This window comes from Eulemur rufifrons, chromosome 2 (genome assembly GCF_041146395.1).
Source record: "Eulemur rufifrons isolate Redbay chromosome 2, OSU_ERuf_1, whole genome shotgun sequence".
In the NCBI taxonomy this organism is placed as follows: domain Eukaryota; kingdom Metazoa; phylum Chordata; class Mammalia; order Primates; family Lemuridae; genus Eulemur; species Eulemur rufifrons.
Window position 1 is genome coordinate 124,145,105 of NC_090984.1, and position 21,889 is coordinate 124,166,993.

A 21,889-nucleotide genomic window follows, 5' to 3' on the forward strand; every position below is an offset into this window, starting at 1 on the left:
AAGTGAGAAGTCGGGCTGGGGCAAAAGGCACAGGCTGGGGCGAGGGGAGTGAGGTGGGAACATGCTGGCTGTGCTCGTGGCACGGAGAAAGGCTGGGCAGGAGGTGTGGGACGGCACTGCCAACTGGGCAGGGTATGTTGCTAGGGACCAGGCAGGAGGGCAGCTGAGGGACAGCTGCAGGAGCCCATCGGGGCCCTGACCACAGAAGGGAGGCACTCCGACTTCCAGCTGACAAGCTCATGCTGGTTGCCACGTGGACAGGAGGCTGGAGCTGACTGAGGAGTAGGCAGCCTTGGGCACAGGCGTGCTGAGGACTGCGCAAGCCACACTGTTGGTGGCTGGGCCGGGGGGCACAGACGATGGAGAGGAACAGACGTCTGAGGCACATGCGCTGCAGGAAGAGCCGATGGATTCCCCAAGGCGCCCACCTCACAGGGAAGGAAACCCAGGCTGCGATACGCTGACCAGGGGACCCGCCCTCTGGACCCCTCGCCCAGCCGTGGCTGCTGCAGCCTTCTGCGCTCACCCTCTCCCTGGGCTCCCTGCTGCCCTCTGGCCCCACAGCTGGCCTGGATGGACGACTAGCCTGTCTGTTCCACAGGCAGCATCAGGCCAAGGGCTTGAAGGGGCTTTTCCAAAACTGAAGTCTGCTCAATTTAGAAAACCAGGAAATGAATAAAGATTTGAACTGATGTTAGTTTACTAGGACTGACAAAGAACTGCCTGAAGCTTTTCTACAAAGAAAGAAGTGAACTTGGTTTTTAAGAATGGAAGCTGTGGTGAAGGCAGGGGTCGCTCTCCTTGCCCCACGTGGCCTGTGCCTTATCCGCAGCTGCCCTGCCTGGAGCTCAGCCCCGACAAGCACATGGAGTGAGATGACTTCCACACGACAGCGTTAGGACGAAAAGCTTTCTCTCTCGGTTAAGAGCAAAGACCCCAACCCAGCACTACCTTGAGGGCCTCAAGCTCACTTTCTATTTGCTTGGAGAAGTTCTCGCTGTGCTCGCGAAGCTTGCGCTCCTTTGAGGCCTCGGCAGCTGCGTCCTCGAGCTGAGCTTCCAGCTGCAGAAAGAAGAGCCACTTCTTAGTAACAGCAAACAAGCACCATGTCACCAGCTAGCTTGTCACCCAAAGGATTTCTAAGAGAACAAAACCTTGAAGGATTTTTGTATTTCTTCACCCTTCATCAAATTTTATCACAATTAACAGCTGAGAAATGCACTTCGGGGCTGAACTGGAATGACAGGTTAGTAACAAGTTAAATTGTAATTTAAATTGATAATTTGAGATTAAATTCCAAGAAAGGATACTGATTTGTGAAAACAAGTGCTTCTGATATCTGTAGAACACAGATTCATTTTTTATAAGGACAATTTCAAACACACACGAAAGGAGAGAGCAAGACGCGAGCCCCGCGCTGCGCCAGGCTTCCTCTGCGCGGATCCCGACGCCGTGTCCCCGCAGCAATATTAGGAATGGTAACTCTTCACTAGGGGCCCCTAACCTGAGCTGTGATCGGCTGCAACGACAAATCTATCTGGGCTGCAAAATAAACTAAGAAGAAAATGAATAGGTATTTTGAGGCTAAATAACAAAGAGCCCTGAACGTGAAAGGAATGAGAGCCTGTGTGCTTCCAGGCCTTCGCATTCATCGAGTAAATTTTAAGAGAATTTTATCCTAGGCGTTACTTAAAATACGGCACCTATTAACAGCGGAGCACTCACAACATCCAGGACAGCAGTTCTCAAAGTGGGGGCTGAGGACCCCTGGGGTCCTAACACCCTGTGAGGGGGTCCACAAGGCCCCTATCTGTAGGAGCCAGGTTTTCTTCATGTACTTTTTCCAAAATAGCATAACAGATTCAATGTAGAAACATATATGAGACCCCAGGTGTTTTCTATGTATGTTTAAAAAAAGTACAAAAATGTAAAAAATGCCACTCTTCTCACTAAATTTTTTTGGAAATAGTTACTTGTCATAAAAGATGTTATTTATGTTAACATATAATGGGTTTATCACTGTAATGAAAAGAATTCTCAGTTCTAATTTCTATCATGATACATATTAAGAGCTATAACCAAAATAAATAAAAGCTCTTTAGGGTCCTCAATAATTTTTAAGAGATAAAGGAGTGCTGAAACCCGAAAGTTACAGAACCACTGATCTAAAGCAACCGACTTGAAGTATACTGGGCTGCAATTGGTTTTTCTCCCATCCAAGCACTACCCAGGACCGACCCTGCTCGGCTTCCGAGATCAGACGAGTTCAGGGGGTATATAGACATGAGATTGGTTTTGCTACGTACACCTGCCCCTATGTGGACTACGGGTGCTCATGTTCACTCAAGCCATGCCATATCACATTACGACATAAATACTTTTTATTTATTTAAAAGGGAATTTTTAAAATTAGTACTATAGGAACCTCTTGCAATAATTTCACAAATAGGCTGAGCTCAGGCCTGTTAATCATAGCACTTTGGGAGGCTGAGGCAGGAGGATTGCTTAAGACTAGGAGTTGGAGACCAGCTTGGGCAACTTAGTGAGACTCTGCCTCTACAAAAAAAAAAAAAAAAAAAAAAATCAGCCAGGTGTGGTGGCACATGCCTGTAATCCTAGCTAGTCGAGAAGCTGAGGCAGGAGGATCACCTGAGCCCAGGAGTTCAAGGCTGCAGTGAACTATGATTGATTGCATCACTGCACTCCAGCCTAGATGACAGAGTGAGACCTTATCTCAAAAAAAAAAAGAAAAAAAAAAATCACAAATAGATATTGAGGGATGAGAATTACAAAATAAATGCTTTAGCAGATCAATTTAAAGATCCATTTTAAAGTAATTTATGTAATGCAGCCCGAGTTTTCAAAGCTGTTTTATTAAGATCATGTAAACTCCAATCAATACAATCCCTGAAACATCTAAAAAGTCTACCTCTTTCCTGAACTTCTCGGATTTGCGGATTTCCTGCCGCATTGAGTCAATTTTCTGCATGGCCACCTCCATCTCCTCCTCTTTGTCCCTGAGCTGCCGGGACACCTTCTGCTTCTGGGAGCGGAGTTCCGCCATGCGCTCGTTGAGCTCTGAGAACTCCTGCAGGGCCAGCTTCCGCTGCTGGTGGGCATCTTTGAGTTCTTTGGCTTGAGATTTCAATCGCTCTGAAGCTTCAACCAATTGCTAAGCAAAAAGATTACAGATGTTATAGATGTTTTACATTTGCTTACCAAAGATTTAGAAGGCTGGAAGGTCAGTCTTACACCACATCCAAGAGTGAAAAGTGATAGCCAATGCTGGGTGTAGACCAGAGCCACAGATCCAAGAACTGACCTTCTTAGAAAAAGCCCATTGCTCTGCCCGACCCCAGACACACATGCAACTAGGAAGACCACGCGGGCTCAGGTGCTAAGCACCAGCTCCACACCAGGAAGACCCTGCAACCACACGAAGCAGCCTGCTCACAGGACTCCTGCCCCGTAATGCCAACCTCTTCCCAGCGTCACCCACCCAATCACAGAGGTGGATGAAGCACAAACGTGGGTAACTCAATGGAGTTACTTAAACACAGCAGAAACAGAAAAGAACATATAAACATGAAAATGCTTAGGATTTGAATCAAAGTGAGGGACTGTATAAAAACAATCACTGGATAGCCAGCCCTTCACTAGAGACTAAGGTATGGATACTGGTTGTCCCTCTGGGAGCAGAGTTTCACCTGGGCCTTACCACTGGCTACACTGACAGCCCTGGCTTCCCTGCAGCCAGTGGCCAACAAGCTGGTTGTTTAGTCACTGTCATTCCTGCAGGTCTAAGACTGGAAGTGACAAGACTTGCAGCAAGCTGGCAGGGCAGCCCCCACAAGGGGAGCAGGGCCTCCCGGGCTCTGGCCCAGCGAGTTACTGTGACTGCCCCAGAGCAACAGGGTGCATTTCTAGATGAATCACTGCAGGCGGAATGACACTACAGATAATTTGGGTTTGAAGTCTTGCACATTTTAGAGAACAGATCACAAACTACAGGTTGAAGAACTTACGTGTATAAATGAATGTATTTTAGAAAACACAAATCTAAGTGTGGTTTTATTATAATATAATGGCAATTCAGCATAAAGCTTCACGTATCTTACTGAAAATTAACTTACAAAGGAGTCACGAGGAGGGGATCACCCAAATCTTAACGAATGGTCTCTTGCAGTTCCCTGTCACCACCAAGAAGTCAGTCCCTTCTGAGAGCAGGGGCAGAGGCTCTTGCAGGGGCATGGAGGAAAGGGAGGGGGGAGACCCTGGTGCCAGATATAGCCTGTTTCACTGCAGATGCTATGACGCCCCTGGACTGCGCATCCTCACTGGAGAATGGGGGAGACGCTGCCTACTCTGCAGGGTGGGGGTGGAGGTGGAAGCTGATGGCTGTGAAGTGGGTGCCCACCGCAGGCAGGGCACCTGAAGGCCACCTACGACTGGGAGCCAAGCTCTGCTGGCTGACTTGGGGGCTGTGCAGCCACTGGGTGCAGCAGGGGCCCTGGAGCCAGGCCTGCCCTGTGTCCTGCGTGCCGCTCAGAGAGACCATATGCCAGTTCCAAGGAAGTCTTCAAATGTCTGTATGAACTCAACCTTACAAAACCGAGGAAGGTCACGCAAGCCTCCCTCTCACAGCACCAGGCCGCCCACCTTGTGCAGGTCCTCCTTCTCCTGCCGCACCACGCGGTACTGCTTCTCCAGCCCCCTCAGCCGCTGTGTGGAATCCTCTCGCTCCTGGCGAAGCGCCACTGTATCCTCAAATTGTCGCTCAAGCCTACTGGAATCTGGGCAAAGGAGGAAATAAATTATAATTATGTTCCTTTCTGTGCAGTGATATTATATGGGAACTTTATGTTAGCTGACTTACTGACAGGAAATTATTTAATAATTCACAATCTTTGTCATTCAGAGGCTCTTCAAACTTTCTCTCACATACGCACGGTGTCACAGGCTCACCAGACTTTAATCTGATCGTCTGTCTGACAGCTCTCCCATGCAGGGAATGAGCCCTTGGGCAGCACACACCCGTGTGCCTTAGTCCCTCGAAACTGTGTGACCCAGCACAGTGCCTGGATCTTTCTTGGTGTGCAATAAAGGTTTCAGTGATGACCAACTCAATCAAAGGAGTATTCTGGAGCAGGACAATGATGTTCCGCATAGGAAATGGAGAGAAGGTGACAGATTCAGACTGTGGTTTGGAGATGAGTCAACCGCAGGGCCAAGCCATATGAGGTTAAGGGTGAGGGCTTAAAAGTGATTTGAGTCTTTAGGAAGCTTTGACAGCCTAGGAACCACCTGAGACAGGTGGTGACAATAGTCTGGCACCTAAAATACTGACAGGCACAGCACTAATGAAAGCTTTAGAAAGAAAGAAGATCTAGCAACTGTCTTAGAGTTAAGAAGAGGAAAATTAAGATAGAGAAATATAAAATCATCTGAAAATTTATGGATAAAATATTAGGAATTGATTCTAGCTGGTAACTATAAAATTATATCATTAGGTGCCAGGTGCCATGGCTCATGCCTGTAATCTCAGTACTTTGGGAGGCTGAGGTGGGAGGATCACTTGAGGTCAAGAGTTCAGGACCAGCCTGTGCAACATAGAGAGACCCTGTCTCTACAAAAAGTAGAAAAAAATTAGCGGGTGTGGTGACTCATGCCTGCAGTCCCAGCTACTCTGGAGGCTGAGGCAGGAGGATCACTCGAGCCCAGGAAGTTTGAGGTTGCTATGAGCTATGATCACACCACTGCACTTCAGCCCAAGCAAAAGAGTGAGGCCCTGTCTCAAATATATATATACACACACATTATTAATAGAACTAAACAAGTTGGAAAAAATAAATTTTTTTTTTTTTTTTGGAGACAGTCTCACTCTGTTGCCTGGGCTAGAGTGCTGTGGCATCAACCTAGCTCACAGCAACCTCAAACTCCTGGGCTCAAGTGAGCCTCCTGCCTGAGCCTCCCAAGTAACTGGGACTACAGGCACACGCCACGACCCCTGACTAATTTTTCTATTTTTAGTAGAGATGGGGTCTCCCTCTTTATCAGGCGGGTCTCGAACTCCTGAGCTCAAGCAATCCTCCAACTTTGGCCTCCCAGAGTGCTAGGATTATTGGCATGAGCCACCACACCCAGCCTGGGAAAAATAATTTTAAATATACTGACAAAATATCAGAATTCTAAATAGTTCTGCTAAAGCATAAGTTGTTTTTTTTTTTGCTTTTCCACCTTATAAAAAGGACTCTCTGAAAATTTTATTTTAAAAGATTAATGCCCAAGAATACAGACTAAAGCAGATATACTTTAAAAAAAAAAAAACACTTACCCGCTATTTTGTTCTTCAAACGTTCGATTTCTTCATTTAGCTTTTTTATTTCTTTATCTCGGTTTGAATTGCCCAGGGCCCGCGTGGAGCCGTGAAGGGACTGCACGGTCTGGGTGGACTCTGAGGGGGAGACACAGTGTGAGTGCAAGGCGGGCCCATGGCGGTGGCCCCCGGCCTGCAGATGGGGCTCTGCTCTCACCTTGCAGCTTCCTGCTGAGCTCCAGCTTCTCCTGCTCCAGCCTGCGTATCCTCCTTTCGTAAGCTTCGATCTGCAGGCTGTTCTCCAGGTCTCGCTGCACGTCCTCGTCTTTGGTTAATGTGTTGGATTGCATTATGCTCTTCAGAGAGCCTCGATCAGAAAAACAGCTGTGAAATAAAGCAAGAGGTTTTCTGATCTGCTGAGAATTTATGTTGATTTTATTAGCATTTAAAAACAACCTGGGGCCGGGCCCCAGTGGCTCATGCCTGTAATCCTAGCACTCTGGGAGGCCGAGGCGGGTGGATCGCTCGAGGTCAGGAGTTTGAGAACAGCCTGAGCAAGAGCGAGACCCCCCCTCTCTACTAAAAACAGGAAGAAATTATCTGGCCAACTAAAAATATATAGAAAAAATTAGCCGGGCATGGTGGCACATGCCTGTAGTCCCAGCTACTCGGGAGGCTGAGGCAGGAAGATCGCTTAAGCCCAGGAGTTTGAGGTTGCTGTGAGCTAGGCTGACGCCACGGCACTCACTCCAGCCCAGGGAACAAAGCGAGACTCTGTCTCAAAAAAAAATAAATAAATAAAATAAAATCCTGGGATGAAAGATAGTCTTTTTAAATTGGCAAACAAAAATACCTGTGAAAAGACTTTATTGTTTATGGAGCCAAAGTTGGACAAGAACTTTCCTTACTGTAAGTGCCTGGATGATCAACAGACACTGAAAAGGGCACCCCACATTAGCCAGGGAAAACGCCTCCACAAAGGTGGGAAATAGAACTTCTGTATCATCACTGACACTTATCTAGAAATGCAAAATAGGCGGCATTTTGCACAATGAGCAAGGCTTACAGGGCAGCACCAGCTCTTGGCTAGAGAGCCGTATGGCAAGAGCTGCACGAGCCATCGAGGGCGCCTGGCTTGGCCGCTAACTGGCTGAGCAATCCAGGACAGCTCCCCCAACCCTGTGGGCTCACCTTCTTCCCCGGCAGACTAAACTGCCAACCCCAGCACTTGGACCACCGTGGCCAAGCCATTCAACAAGGACCAACGACTCAATGACGTACACATCACAGGCACAGACTAAAGCCAAAGATGGCGCTCTTATTTAATAGCTTAATTCTTAGCCTGTTTTACGAGTTCTTTAGTTCTGTTTAGCTCTTTATGGACAGCAACATCAGGAAAACCTTTTTAAGCCCCTACACTGAGTCCGATAAAGGCACCTGGTACACACGTATCCATCTATAGAAAGGCCAGGTCAGTGTTTACCCAAAGGTGGTCCGAGAGTGCTGGGGTTCATCACCAGAGGAGATCCCGGGGCCACCCCCCCAACTACAGCCTTGGAAGGAGGGCCTGGGACCCACAAGTGCAATAAGCACTCAGCGAGAGGTTAAGCACCTCTGCACTCGGGGCCAGTACAGCAATAGTCTAGGTAGAACACGTCCTGTGTGCTAGAGGGCATGAGCTATCACTTTGGCTCAAGTGCTGTCTAACTGTGGCACCTCACATCAAAAGATATTTTCTACAAGCTCAAGCAGAAGTATTCCTCTCCTAAAGAAATTTTCAGCTTAGGTACCAGCTGCCAGAAGATGTCAGGAATCAAATGCTGTGACCTTTCTTCAGGCACTGTGGGGGTTTCATTTGTCTTATCTCACCTGCCTTCCTTCCTGGCCCCTCTCCTCTTGGGCCCAGTGTCCCTTTAAGATTCAGGTGGTAACACCTCGGGCAACACAGCTTTGCAAAGAGGCCCATTCAGGATAGAGGCTGACAGACACCAACGCTGGCCTCATGCCCTCAGGGCTGGAGCCACACGTGGGCACACACTCTCAGCTCTTCAGATTTCTCAGGTCAGGGACCGTACTCCAGCCCCAGTAATGGAAACCATGCACCAGAGTGCGCTAATGAAACGCGGCTCTCAGCTGAGCAGGTGTGGAAACTGCTGCTGCTGGCCGTGGCCAGTGACCCTGTGGGCCAAATCCCACCCATGGCCTGTTTATGTACCGTCCATGAGATAAAAATGGTTTAAACATTTTTAAATGGTTGTAAAAAAAGAATATACAACAGAGACCACGAAATCTAAATTATTTACTATTTAGAGCCTTATAGAAAAGTCTGCCAACCCTGATACACGTTGTCACCTGCAGTAATCAGATATGCATTTTGAAAGAACAAAAAACCACCCACACCTCCCTTAAGCAACACCGCCTGGCCCTGCTGGCACAAGCAGGCAGGGGCGTGCGCAGAATCACACTCAGACTGTGCCTCTGCCCAAGGGAAGGTTCTGCCCGGGACCGATAAATCCAGACATACCTTTCCGTGGTGAATGTGAAACCAATGAATGGCAAATGCAATCCAGAGAAGCCTGTGTGAGAACCAGGAGGTAATATTTCCTGCGTAAGAACATACACGACACAAGTGAAATCCACGTTCAACCAAACAGGGAAGAAGAGGAAAGAACCTTATAGTCGCAGTGACAGTCAGGAGGGCACTGGCAGAATCGAGTGGCCTTGGGGATGCCGATTCCAGGGTGTCGTCTGCAGGGGAGCATGCTGTCAGCAGATTTGTACTTCTCATTCCTGGTTCTACCCATGGCATGGACAATGCAGGTAAGAGGATAAATGAACTAACTTGATCACAATGGCACAGACCAAACTTGGATCAGCTAGTGACTTTCAAACTTTGTGAAGCCACAGGATCCACTATTTAACAAGAGCATGTGTAGAGACCAACAGTGTGGACAGGTGCAGCCCCTCTGAGGACTCGGGGCAGAGACTGGGTGTTCTTGGCCTAAAATAGAGGCCCGAGGCAGAAAGGAAATTTGGAACGCAAAGGTAGACTATTTTAGATAAGTTTGTAACAACTCTATTTTTCTGTTTGAGGATCTTTCTTTATTACAGAAATAAGAGGTATTTATCTGGCAAATTTCAGTGTGGAAATAGTTTCTTGGAGTCTAGGAAGAAAATCCTCAAGGATGATAATACTTTCGGCCAGGCATGGTGGCTCACGCCTGTATTCCTAGCACTCTGGGAGGCCGAGGTGGGTGGATAGCTCGAGGTCAGAAGGTCGAGACCAGCCTGAGCAAGAGTGAGACCCCGTCTCTACTAAAAATAGAAAGAAATTATCTGGCCAACTAAAATATATATAGAAAAAATCAGCCAGGCATGGTGGCGCATGCCTGTAGTCCCAGCTACTCGGGAGGCTGAGGCAGTAGGATCGCTTAAGCCCAGGAGTTTGAGGTTGCTGTGAGCTAGGCTGACACCACGGCACTCACTCTAGCCCGGGCAACAAAGCAAGACTCTGCCTCAAAAAAAAAAAAAAAAAAAAAAAAAACCAGAATGATAATACTTTCCTCAGGCTTTTCTCCATGTGGTCTCAAGTTCAGCTCTTACTTTGAATGTGGAACCATCAAAGCAAGTATTAAACGCAAATAGATTTAACCCTTTCATGAAGCTACTTGAGGTACTTAGTTTCTCCTAAGAACCTGTTTTTCCTTGAAAACTGTTAAACTAAGAGTTTTCCTAAGGTCATAATCATTCATTTTCAAGAGGTTCTGAGGGATAAAACATACAGAGCAAATAACACTATTTTGGCATGAGAAATGCTATAAACTAAGGAGTAATAGGCTGGGCGTGGTAGCTCACGCCTGTAATCCCAGCACTTAGGGAGGCTGAGGAAGGAGGATTGCTTTAAGCCAGGAGTTTGAGACCAGCCTGGGCAATATAACAAGACCTTGTCTGTGTAAGAAATAAGACAAATTAGCTAGGTGTGGTGGTGCACGTTTGTAATCCCAGGCACTCAGGAAGCTGAGGCAGGAGGATCACTTGAGCCCAGAAGTTGGAGGTTACAGTGAGCTATGATTGTACCACTGCATTCCAGCCTGGGAGACAGAGCGAGAGCCTGTCTCTTTAGAAACAACAAAAAAAGGAGTAATAGAGATTTTCCTTTTACTTGGTTAAACCTCAGTTTCTCTATCCCCAAACCCAGTCACATATATTATATAGGTATGACAAAGCCAAAATAATTTTACAAGGTGTGAGCAAAACTCTCCAGGACCAAAGGTACTGGCCAGTGCAAAGATGCCCTATCAGACCAGATCAGAACGCCAGACGAGTCCCACAGTCAGCACCCAACTTAGAAATTCCATGATCTTAAAGATCAGTGCAAAGACTCAAAATCTGCTATCATCGTTGTTGCTCCTGAACTTCTACTGTACAAAGAAACATAAAGACAGACACTGAGAGCTGTGATGGAAGAAGATTTAACGTACTCTCAGATGTAGGGAAAGAGACCAGAAACTGAGAGGCTGACACACTACCCACGGGAGGGTAGGCCAAGCTCCACGCTGGGTCTTGAGGTCTTTAAATCTAAGTATTGGCAGGGCTGCAGTGAAGCTCTCATATAGTAATGTATGTGACATTGCTTTGAAAGAAAGGTATACAGTACCATGAAAATAAAAGGGGACATTAAGGGCCAAGCTGAAGGCTAGAATAAAAGGTACAATGTGTCTTGAGACAAGTATAAATTTTTCAAAAAATCAGTACAGTTCTAAGATTTATTAACTTGATAAGCAACACCTACAACATAACTCTGCTGTATTTACTGTATTATTATATTGTATATTATATATTCAGACCTACTGTGAAGCGATATTGAGAATAAAACAACTTCTACACTTACAGTGTTTCTCAGCACATCGTCATCCACATCGAAGTTGGATGTGTCAGAAGGGCTGCTCACGTCAGGAATATAAGGTGCTTCTAGGTTTCGTATATTTTCCCAATTTAGACCTTCAAAAAATGCATGCTTTTTGAAATCCTCTATTCCATTCTGCCCCAGCCGGCGCTCTCTGCTGCAGATCAGTCTCTGAATGAGGTCTTTTGCTTCTTCCGATACATCCGTGACGTGGGACGGGAACTGAAATCGCTCCTAGGAGGCGGGGAACGGGGTGATGAGTGGACAAGCAGACACATTCAGAAAAATGTAAGATGTGCAGACATTACAGGAAAAAAGTAGAAACAGCAGCTCCAAAGCAACAGTCATTTTGTTATTTCATGGTAACTAAATGCAAAGCAAAGCTAATGAATTTTAATTCCAAAAAGGTGAACAAGAAAATCTTTAATCTTTCTGGTTTTGTTCATGGCAGACTTGTTACCACACTCCCAGCTTAAATCTGCCCGGGCCGCTACTCAGCTGGCGGAGTGGGCCTGAGAGTTGAGCCACCGTGTGCTGTCCGTGGCTCACCTTCTTGTCTACAAAAAGGAGCAGTGTCACCAACTTCGTGGGACACCTGACCAGGCCCTGCACGTGCCCAGCACACAGCAGCAGGCAGGCTCTTCTATTAACCAAGTCCTCAGTGTTACCTTAACAGAACTTGTCACTAAGAAGTGGATGGGGTGATTTTCACCAGCTACTGTATGCACTTGTGCACTGTTAAGTTTTTACAGGGTGAATATATTAATTTATAAATCAAAAAATGTATTTCTACCTTGGGAAAAATGATTTTGAGAAGTGTAACTTTTGCTTTGATTTAGAGTTAAATGGAAAACCATTTATGCTTTAGTACTAAGTTACTCTCCACATAAGCAAGCAAACAGTGGGGACATCAGCTGGAGGACAGGTCGGCACACAACTAGGAACGTTGGGGATGTGTGCGTGTACGTGTGTGTGCGTGTACGTGTGTGTGCACGTGTGCAGGCGGAGGGAAATGCTATACACATCCTGGTAAAGAATGCCATTGCGAGTAGACATATTTGACTAAGAAGAATAAAGAAAAAGAAAACATGAAAAAATATTAGAAGAAGAAACAATAATAAAAAAGAAACAAAAGAAAGATGGTTAGACAGCAACCTCGAAGTGAGAAAATGAACAGCTCAGAAAGGGAAGAGGGAGGAGGAGAAAAGAAACAGGATCAAAGAAAGATGAAGGACCCCGGACCCCGCCAGGCAGGGACATGTGGTAACTTCCAACAGCTGAGTTCTGGAGAACAGATTTGAGAGTCAAAGTTGGTCTCTAACTGACAATCTAGAGCCACAGGTCAAAGTGCCCAACTGGACCTCCCCACCAGCCGTCCCGAGGTGCCCCCCTACCCGACACGGCCACACAGACGTCTGCGTCTGTCTACAGAAACCTGCTTCTACTCCAGCAATACCAGCACCCTCCACCACGGAGCTCCAGGACGCCCTCAAAGCTTCACCTCCACCCACGCCCACATCTCCCATGTCAGCAGCTGGTGCTGATCCTACCCCCGACTCTCCCCCTGGCCTGGTCCAAATCCCATCATCTCTTCCTGAATAACAGTCTCCTAACTGATCGCCCTCCCCTCTAGGTGGGCTCTCTTTACCTCTAGGCCTGAGCCAGGTACCAGAAAAAAACAGGATGTGAAACGCATCTTACTTCATGGTTCATGATCTTCCCATAGGTCTCCACGAGTGACTCTGCATAAAACGGTGTTTCTCCGTAGAGCATCTCATACATGCAGACGCCCAGGGACCACCAGTCACACTCGGGCCCGTACTTGCCCATGCCGTCCTCCATTGCCTGCAGAATCTCCGGTGAGATGTAGTCGGGGGTGCCCACGGCCACAGAGGACTGAACCTTAGGGGAGAAGGAGGTGCTGAAGGGCATCTCTTACCACATATTTCTAACTACTTTCTCTAAAATATAGGGGCAGCAGAAAATGACATAATTATGGAATAAAACTGGTCAATGATCATGATTTAAAAACTTAATAATTCAAAATTCAATGCAAATATTCTCTTGCATCACTAAACATTGAGCAGTTTCCAAAATGCATGAGACTCTTATACACGTGGTCTCTCTCTCTCAATGCCCAAATGCCTGTCATGGCCCACAAATGGCAACCTCTCGAAGTTCCCAAGGTCAGCACTTCCCATTCTCCATTGTTACTCCCAGCATGGTCTCAGACTCCCATGTGGGCCCAGACCAGCCTTCCTGACTTTTACATGCAGCACGTAGGGACTCTTGTTAAGGGGGCTCTTGTTAGAATAGAGACCTTGGGTGGGGCCCCCGATGCTATATTTCTAACAAGCTCCCAAGGGGATGCTGAGGCTGCTCACCTATAGCCCACCCCACGGTCTCCCAAATGGAACATCTGGAAGTTGGTCTAAGCATTAGGCATTCCCTGACAGGGAACCAGGAGCTAAGAGCTCACCCCCAAGGAAGTAAACAGCTCCTCAGCTATCACCACTAGCAGGCACGGGCCTGAATACAGCGACAGCTCTCCAGAAAGCTGCCATCAGCAAGGACATCAATCATCACAGAGGAAGCAAGAGGAGAATGGTTAACTGGGGAATCATCTACCGGTCCCAGAGCACACAGGGCCACCCTGAGGCTGCTGCGTCTAGAAGACTGAGGGTCAGCTGGGAAGCAGAGAGATAACAATCACGGAGATAACTGTCAGGGGAAAGGCCAGACTCCTCCCTGAGTCCCCTCTGAGAAGACGGCCGCAAGCACGAGCGGCACACGCACCCAACAGTGGTGAGAACTGCTCAGTCTACATGAAGCAGCACGTGATTCTGCCTCTGTCACGTGACCAGTCACTCCTCTGCACAAGTGCCCTGCCTGCCCACAGGAGCTCTGCTACGGACAGCAGGACGACTGGGCGTGTTGGGTGGCGACTCTTGGTAAATGTCCACCATGGCGAGGGTGACGTGCACTAAGAATGGTAACCCAGTCTAGCTTGGACACTGGTCACTGGAAGGCTGGATTTGAGGACAGTACCACTCATCAATTAATCAACTGGTGGTCAAGACTTTTAAAAACAAGAGACTGGCTTTGTGAGAAGAAAGTGAGCAAATCACTCCTTTTAAAACCCTGTCAACTGAGGCCAGTTTTATAGGTTCTTTTACTGTTGCCTGAAAACTTGCTAGTAAGAATGGAAGGGACTGGTCTCTTTTGGAGAAGTATTTTATGTTAGGCTTTATGATAAGTGTAGGTTTTAAAAAAGAACAAACTCCCAAACAAGTAAGAACCTAACCGCAACAGTGGCCCCAGACAGACACAGACCATTCCTAGTGCAGTGGATGCAGTTTGCCAGGAGTAGCTGCTGACGGGGCTGCGAACAGTTAGGACAGCCCCCTGCAGACCACTCTGCACCACACGGGTCTGACCGTGGGGTGACGACCACAGCAGCCAGAGGCCCCAGCCAATCCGGGGGCAACCTCCTGTTCTGCAGTGGGAACGTCAACTGGCCCTGACATACCCCAAGTATCAAGGACCCGTTTCTAGATCTCTAACACCCATAGAGAGAAAACACCTGACTGACAGGAAGTCACCTGCCCCAAACAAAAGTGAGAATGTGTAGTTACTTGGTTAACGTCTGCCCACCTGACCAGCCTGGGTGGGACATTTTAAGGAAGAACCCAAGAGCTACCCCAACATGTTGCAGTGTCAGCATGCTTTTAGCTGTGCAGGGATTTGAGAAAACCAATCAAGTCCTCATTTTGGAAGGCATATGTTTACTTTTGTAAACATAAAAAACAATGAAGATGATTTTAAATTAAAAAAAAAAAAATCCCAGACTAGGAAATATCAACTGTCTCCTAAATGGATTTTCTTAACTTACATTAAAAAACTTGGTTTCTTAAATTTAAGACCTTTCTAACTACAAGCCACACCCAAAACCAAATGGAAAATCTCCAACAAAAATACCTACAGTTCCATCATCATTCATCTTCAAACATGATCCAAAGTCGGCCAGGCGGATATGACCATTCACATCCAAAAGGACATTGTCAGGTTTAATGTCTCTGTTAGTAAAATAAATACATAAATTAACCATTTCCATGCAACACATTAGGTAAGTCAAAGCCCTTAACTGGGAGGTCAGCTGAGGAAATGCTACTATCATTCCGTGAACCGCTGTCGCCACCCAGTAAAAACGCCTCCGTGCGACCGTTCAGTCTATACGGCAGCAGCAGCCGGTACCACTGCCACTCATTTAGTCCCCACTAACCTGAGAGACCCCGTTGTTATCCTATCCCTCTCCCCACTCGGCTAACAAATGCTTCCTGGCATCTCCTTTGTGCCAGGCACTGTTCTTGAGCCGGCGTGGCCTGTAACAGTACACAGGACAACACTGTCCTGCCTTCAGGAAGCCTGCACGTCAGCTGTCAGAAAACAAACATGCAAATACATAAATATGCAGGGTCATGTCAGACAGCCTCACACAGGACAATCTACATGCTAAGTGCCATGAAGAAATATAAAATGAGGTAAAGGGACAGAGGGAGGTGCGTGGAGGGTGGTGGGTGGTGGTCACCGCTGAGAGTGACTTGAGCCAACACTTGATGAAGTAAGGGAGTCAGGTGAAGACGCGGGGCAAGATTGCTACAAAGCACCACATGACCCCAAACTGTATTTTATGGATGAAGACATGAAAGTTGAGGGATCTGCCCAAAGTAATACAGCAGCAAGTGGTAGAACAGGAAAGTAAACACAAGTCAGTCCCACTAAAGCCCATTTTCTTAACTACCTTCCTACGTACTTCCAAACGCTTGTGTATCGGGGTGGGGTGGTTAGAGCAAGCACTAGTCCTCTTTCCTGGCGGAATAAGCTTCTGTGACTGAATACTATGAAAGAGGATATAAAACCATAAAAGCAAAGGAAGATGTTCACCAAAACAAAGTACAAGTATGTTCCCAGCAGCACCACTCATAACAGCCAAAAAGTACAAACAATCTGAATGTCTACCGGCAAGAGAACGGATAAACGAAGTGGGCTATATTTGAATGTGCTGGAATGCTACCTCTCCAGGAAAACAAGTGGGAGAGCCAGCCACTTCCAACAACATGGATCAATCTCAGAAATAAGTGTTAAGTAAAAGATGAGAATTCTCACCAAAAAACAGAAACAAAATAACAAAGCAAAAGAAAACTCTAGCAGAACACTCCAAATGGAAATATGTATCCTCAAATAAATATTCAGGAATATGAAAAAGAAAACAAAACAAAATCCCACAATGGGAGTGGGGAGGTGGGGATGGGTGAATTCACACCTAATGAGTACAATGCACACTGTCTGGGTGATGGGCACACTTATAACTTTGATTCAATCTGTATAAAAGCAATTCATGTAACCAAAACATTTATACCCCTATAATATTCTGAAATAAAAAAAAAAAAACCCACCAAAATTCCACCATGAATTAGAAAAAAAACACCACAAAAACCCAAAAAGTAAGAAAAGAACTAGACAAAAACAGGAAGAAATAAAGGATTCATTTTACTCAGGGAAGAAATAGAAGAATATGATAAAATCTTACCAGAAATGAAGACTAAATTATAAGATGTCCAAAGAAGAATAAATTCAAATAAAAATCTGATGAAAGGTTGAAGAAACGGAAGAAAAGACCCAGAAAACTAAAGCAAGATAAAGAAAGAAGAATCAGGAAGTAGTTGGTGAATGAAATGGAAGACTGGCAAAGAAAGCCCAATATAAACATAATTGGAGTTCCTGAAGAAATAAAAATCAAACATAGTCAATATTTGAAACCATAATCTAAGAGAACTTTCCAGAAATAAAAAAGGCTTGAATCTACAAACTAGAGAGGGCCATCAGGTTAAAAGAAAAAAGGAAAAAACAAACAAACAAACAAACAAACAAAAAAACCAAAAACCTAGCTCAGGGGCCTGAGCTGTTTATAAAAAAATCTTTTTAAATAATAAAAATCAATGTCGAGACGAGATATTGAAGACCACACAGAAAAATTAATACATAAGAAAAGCCAGAAGAGCACTGGAGAAAGAGGCGTGAAGGGGGATCAGCCTTACAAGGCTTCCACGCACAGCCGTTGCTCCAGCAGTATGATACTACTGCGAGGAGGCACAGGAAGACAGCGGAACAGAAGAAACCGAGTCTAGGCCGGGCGCGGTGACTCACGCCTGTAATCCTAGCATTCTGGGAGGCCGAGGTGGGAGGATCGATCAAGGTCAGGAGTTCCAGACCAGCCTGAACAAGAGCGAGACTGCATCTCTACTAAAAATAGAAAGAAATCATATAGACAACTAAAAATATATATACAGAAAAAATTAGCCGGGCATGGTGGCACATGCCTGTAGTCCCAGCTACTTGGGAGGCTGAGGCAGGAGGATCGCTTGAGCCCAGGAGTTTGAGGTTGCTGTAAGCTAGGCTGACACCACAGCACTCTAGCCCGGGCAACAGAGCAAGACTCTGTCTTAAAAAGAAGAAGAAGAAGAAGAAGAAACTGAGTCTATGACAAAGATGGCATCTTAAATCCCTGTAGCAAGGACAGACTCAAATAAATTGGTGTTGTGATAACCGGAGGGGCATTTAAAGATAAAATCAGATCCATTCCTTGTGCCATACATTAATTAAAGAATAAACTCCAAATGGGTCCAAGGTCCATATGTAAAAATAAAACTATATGAGTGAAAAAGTGAAACTACTAAAAGAAATAATGGATTTTCTTTCTCTCTGGGAATAAACAAAGGATTTCTAACTATGACTCAAAGTCCAGATGTAATAAAAGACCAATAAATCTGAGGGGCCTCGAAGCAGACACCCCTGTAGTAATGAGCACTCCCAGCACCCAGAACTTGGTCTTTAAAACCATTCCTCAAAAGAAACGACTGGGCTCGGGCACAGAAGGTACGAGATGAGCCAAAAACTAAGGGCATTCTCAAAAACTGATGAGGACACGTCACCAACAGAGGAGCCAGCTAGAACGCCAAGAATGGGACAATTTGAGCACAAAAATAATTAAGATAGTGACAAATTACAAACTCTGGGAGAAGAAAGGAGCCTTGTATTCATGCTGACAATAAACAGACAAACCGAGAGAAGGGAGGTGCTTCCTTACAGCAGAAAGACGACTGTGCCTGGTCAGTGAGAAAGGCCTGGGGTTTGGAAACCGTCATTTTGCAACCACGCAGAGACTGGCCTAGGCAACAATCATCAATGGACACCAAATCTAGGGAGGACCTTTTCGAGGCGGAGGAGCCTATCTGCGTGCTCTCAAAGTATCTCCCCATAGGGAAAAACGTACTAACTATACAGCAGAGAAATCTAACAGAATCTTAACTGGGTGATCTATCTGATCACCAGCGTGGAGCAGATGGACACTGTGTGCCTCTGGACGTGACACCCTAAGCATGACTCACATTTATACACACACGTTCTGACCAGGAATGAATGCACAATCTCAGTCTACCCTGAGGAAACATGCGACCAACCCAGACTGAGAAGTGTGCTACTAAAAAGCTTGAGATGCTATGCTCCTCGAACAGCCAACGTTCTTCGACCGCATCAATGCCATAAAAGACAAAGGAAGGATGAGGAAAGATACAACAACTAAACGCAACATGTGATCCCAGACTAGACTCAACACTGCAAGGAAGAAAATACTGTAAGAGGCACCCCTAGGTCAATGAACAAAATTGGAATCTAGATGGTAATATCAAGTCGGAGTAATGAGTATTGAGGAGTAAATGTGCTTGATATGTGCAACTTGTTCTAACATGGATCAGGAGAAAAAAACTGTGTGTACACACATACGGAGAGGGAGAGGGACAGAAATGATAAAATGAGCAAAACATTAACAATAGATGAATCTGGGTAAAGGTACATAGGAGTTCTTTGTTCTATTCTTGCAACTTTTGCGTAAGTTTGAAATTATCTCAAACATTATTTAAAAAGAAACTTAAAAAATATATATATACAGTATGATTCCATATATATATTTAAAAATAGGCAAAGCTAATTAATATTTTTAGAGCTTCACTGTCTAATATGACAACCGTTAGCCACATACAACTATTCAAATTCAAATTAAGTTACATAAAATTAAGAATTCAGCCAGCATGGTGACTGTAATCCTAGCACTTTGGGAGGCCAAGGGGGCAGGATGGCTTGAGGCCAGGAATTTGAGACCAACCTGAGCAACACAGTAAGATCCCGTCTCCATAAAAAATAAAAAAATTAGCCGGGCATGGTAGCATATGCCTGCTGTCCCAGCTACTTGGGAGGCTGAGGCAAGAGGATCATCAGAGCCCAGGAGTTTGAGGCTACAGTGAGCTATGATCACACCACTGCATTCCAGCCTGGGCAACAGAGTGAGACCCTGTCTCAAAAAAAAAAAAAAAAAAAATTAAGAATTCAGTTCCTTAGATGCACCAGCCACGTTTCAGCTGCTCAACAGCTGCATGTGGCCAGTGGCTACCCTACTGGACAGCACAGATTATAAAATATTCCATCACCGCAGAAAGGTCTGCTGGATGGCACCGAGGGAGGTGAGGGGCAGCTACCTCTAGGGAGGTAGTGATGGGGGCAACACAAGGCTCCCGGGTGCTGCCGACGTTGCTTCTTACCTGGGTGCTGTTGTGAGCATATGCGCTTTGTGAATTATTGACTGGGCTGTACATCTATGATTTGGGAGCTTTTCTGAATATACCTCAATAAATGTTACATGAAAAATGGACTTTGATAAGTTACAAAAGCTCCTCCTACCCCAACTATAGACAACAATGATTTAAAGGATGTTTTTATTGGGACCCAGCAATAAAACAGCTACCAGTTATTAAATGCCAGATACAGTATCTGCTTTCTATAAATTGTCACAATTAATTCTCGGACCAGCCAGCTTTGTGAGGTAGATATTATTCTCCTCTTTTTACAGAAGAGAGAAGTGAGCATGGGTGATCTGCTGTCCGCCTCCCAGCCTGTGCTCACTGCACGCTCCGCATCATGAATGCAGGCGTCCACACTCCCCTCACACGCTGCATCGGTCTACGAATAAACTCATCCTGTCAGCAATTGTTTAAGGAAAGCGGAATACAAAAAAAGATACATATTTTTGTCTCATATTAATGTTAGCAACTTTGGCACAAAATCTTTAAGCCTTAAAGACAGTAAGAAAAAAATCAAAATGAAAACACCTGCTGAATGTATTATTTTCACTAATAAAAACCCTGTTTTGACAGGGAATGAATGCATAATTCATATTTAAATAAATCCAAATTACATTTATTTCAGAGGAACAAATTCTTTTTTATACGTTATACATGTATAATGTTCACTTCCCAATAGACTCCACCAGTGTTTGGAAGGAAGGAAGGTGTTGATCTTCTTAAAAACGTGAGTATTCTTCAGATTCTGAGACGGAAATGCTGGGGGCTACTAGAGGTGAGATAGCTTCTCGTGAGCCTCTCTGTGTGGAGGAAAGGCTTAGGCCAGAAGTGCAAATAGCTATTAATAGCATTTTGGGGGACATCTAAAAGACTCCCCCACATTTGCCAATTTTCTGGCATCCCTCTCACAGGAAGAGTTAAAGGGGCAGAAAGGGGGAGTGGACGAAGGGAGGGAGGGAAGGGAAACACAGACAGACCAACACGCGGGAAGCAGCAGACCAAGCCCCTTCCCGGTCCCCCACCCCCGCATGACGGGCGCTCCTGGCGCTCACCCCCTCAGGAACCCTTCCCCACGCCCCCCAGCCTCCACCCTCTCCTGTGTGCCACCCTTGCAAATAAAAGAGGACCATTTAAGGAGAAGGAAGAGGCCGGGCGCGGTGGCTCATGCCTGTAATCCTAGCACTCTGGGAGGCCGAGGCGGGTGGATCGCTTGAGCTCAGGAGTTCGAGACCAGCCTGAGCAAGAGTGAGACCCCCGTCTCTACTAAAAATAGAAAGAAATTATCTGGCCAACTAAAATATATATATATAGAAAAAATTAGCTGGGCATGGTGGTGCATGCCTGTAGTCCCAGCTACTCGGGAGGCTGACGCAGTAGGATTGCTTGAGCCCAGGAGTTTGAGGTTGCTGTGAGCTAGGCTGACGCCATGGCACTCTAGCCCGGGCAACAGAGTGAGACTCTGTCTCAAAAAAAAAAAAAGGAGAAGACCAAAACGCTGCGGGGTCGGTTTGCATAGCAGCCCCATGCCTGGCTTCCTGGAGGAAGCGGACTGAAGACAAGGCTAATGAGATGACTTCAGATTAGAACTCATTGGTTTTTCTCCCCCACAAATCACATCTTTTTGGCTTAACTTTTTTGGTTTGGGAATGTAAGGCAGGACAATTTATATAAAAATGGAGAAATGATTACATAGGACAATCTGTTTAAGGCAAATAACTACAATTTTACATAAACACAAAAAATTTCCCAGGTGGCCTGAGACACAATAGGTACAAACTGGACAGACACTAAGGAGGCGTGTGAACCACCACTAACAGGTGCTCAACGAAACAGGTTAGCAGGAAAGAAGTGACAAGAGTTTTATGTGAAACAGGACCTGGCTGCCAGTAATTCCCTACTAAACAGGTACGTTCTTCCAGGGCCATGCCAGGGACCCCTGGCACCAGCTGACTCCAAGAAGACCCTGTGCCTCTT

At 45.9% G+C, this 21,889-nt stretch overlaps 1 protein-coding gene across 2 annotated transcripts in view; it reads right to left on the bottom strand.

Moving 5' to 3' along the window:
- CDC42BPB (CDC42 binding protein kinase beta) overlaps positions 1 to 21,889 on the bottom strand; it is a 117,852-nt gene that overhangs the window by 31,823 nt on the left and 64,140 nt on the right. For both annotated transcript variants that reach the window (XM_069490243.1, XM_069490234.1), the window contains exons 6-14: positions 15,205 to 15,298; positions 12,924 to 13,124; positions 11,208 to 11,456; positions 8,841 to 8,920; positions 6,534 to 6,700; positions 6,335 to 6,454; positions 4,660 to 4,793; positions 2,930 to 3,172; positions 952 to 1,062 (exon numbers count right to left, since the gene is read on the bottom strand). In XM_069490243.1, the coding sequence (XP_069346344.1) occupies positions 952 to 1,062; positions 2,930 to 3,172; positions 4,660 to 4,793; positions 6,335 to 6,454; positions 6,534 to 6,700; positions 8,841 to 8,920; positions 11,208 to 11,456; positions 12,924 to 13,124; positions 15,205 to 15,298 (1,399 nt within the window). The remainder of the gene's footprint in view (positions 1 to 951; positions 1,063 to 2,929; positions 3,173 to 4,659; positions 4,794 to 6,334; positions 6,455 to 6,533; positions 6,701 to 8,840; positions 8,921 to 11,207; positions 11,457 to 12,923; positions 13,125 to 15,204; positions 15,299 to 21,889) is intronic.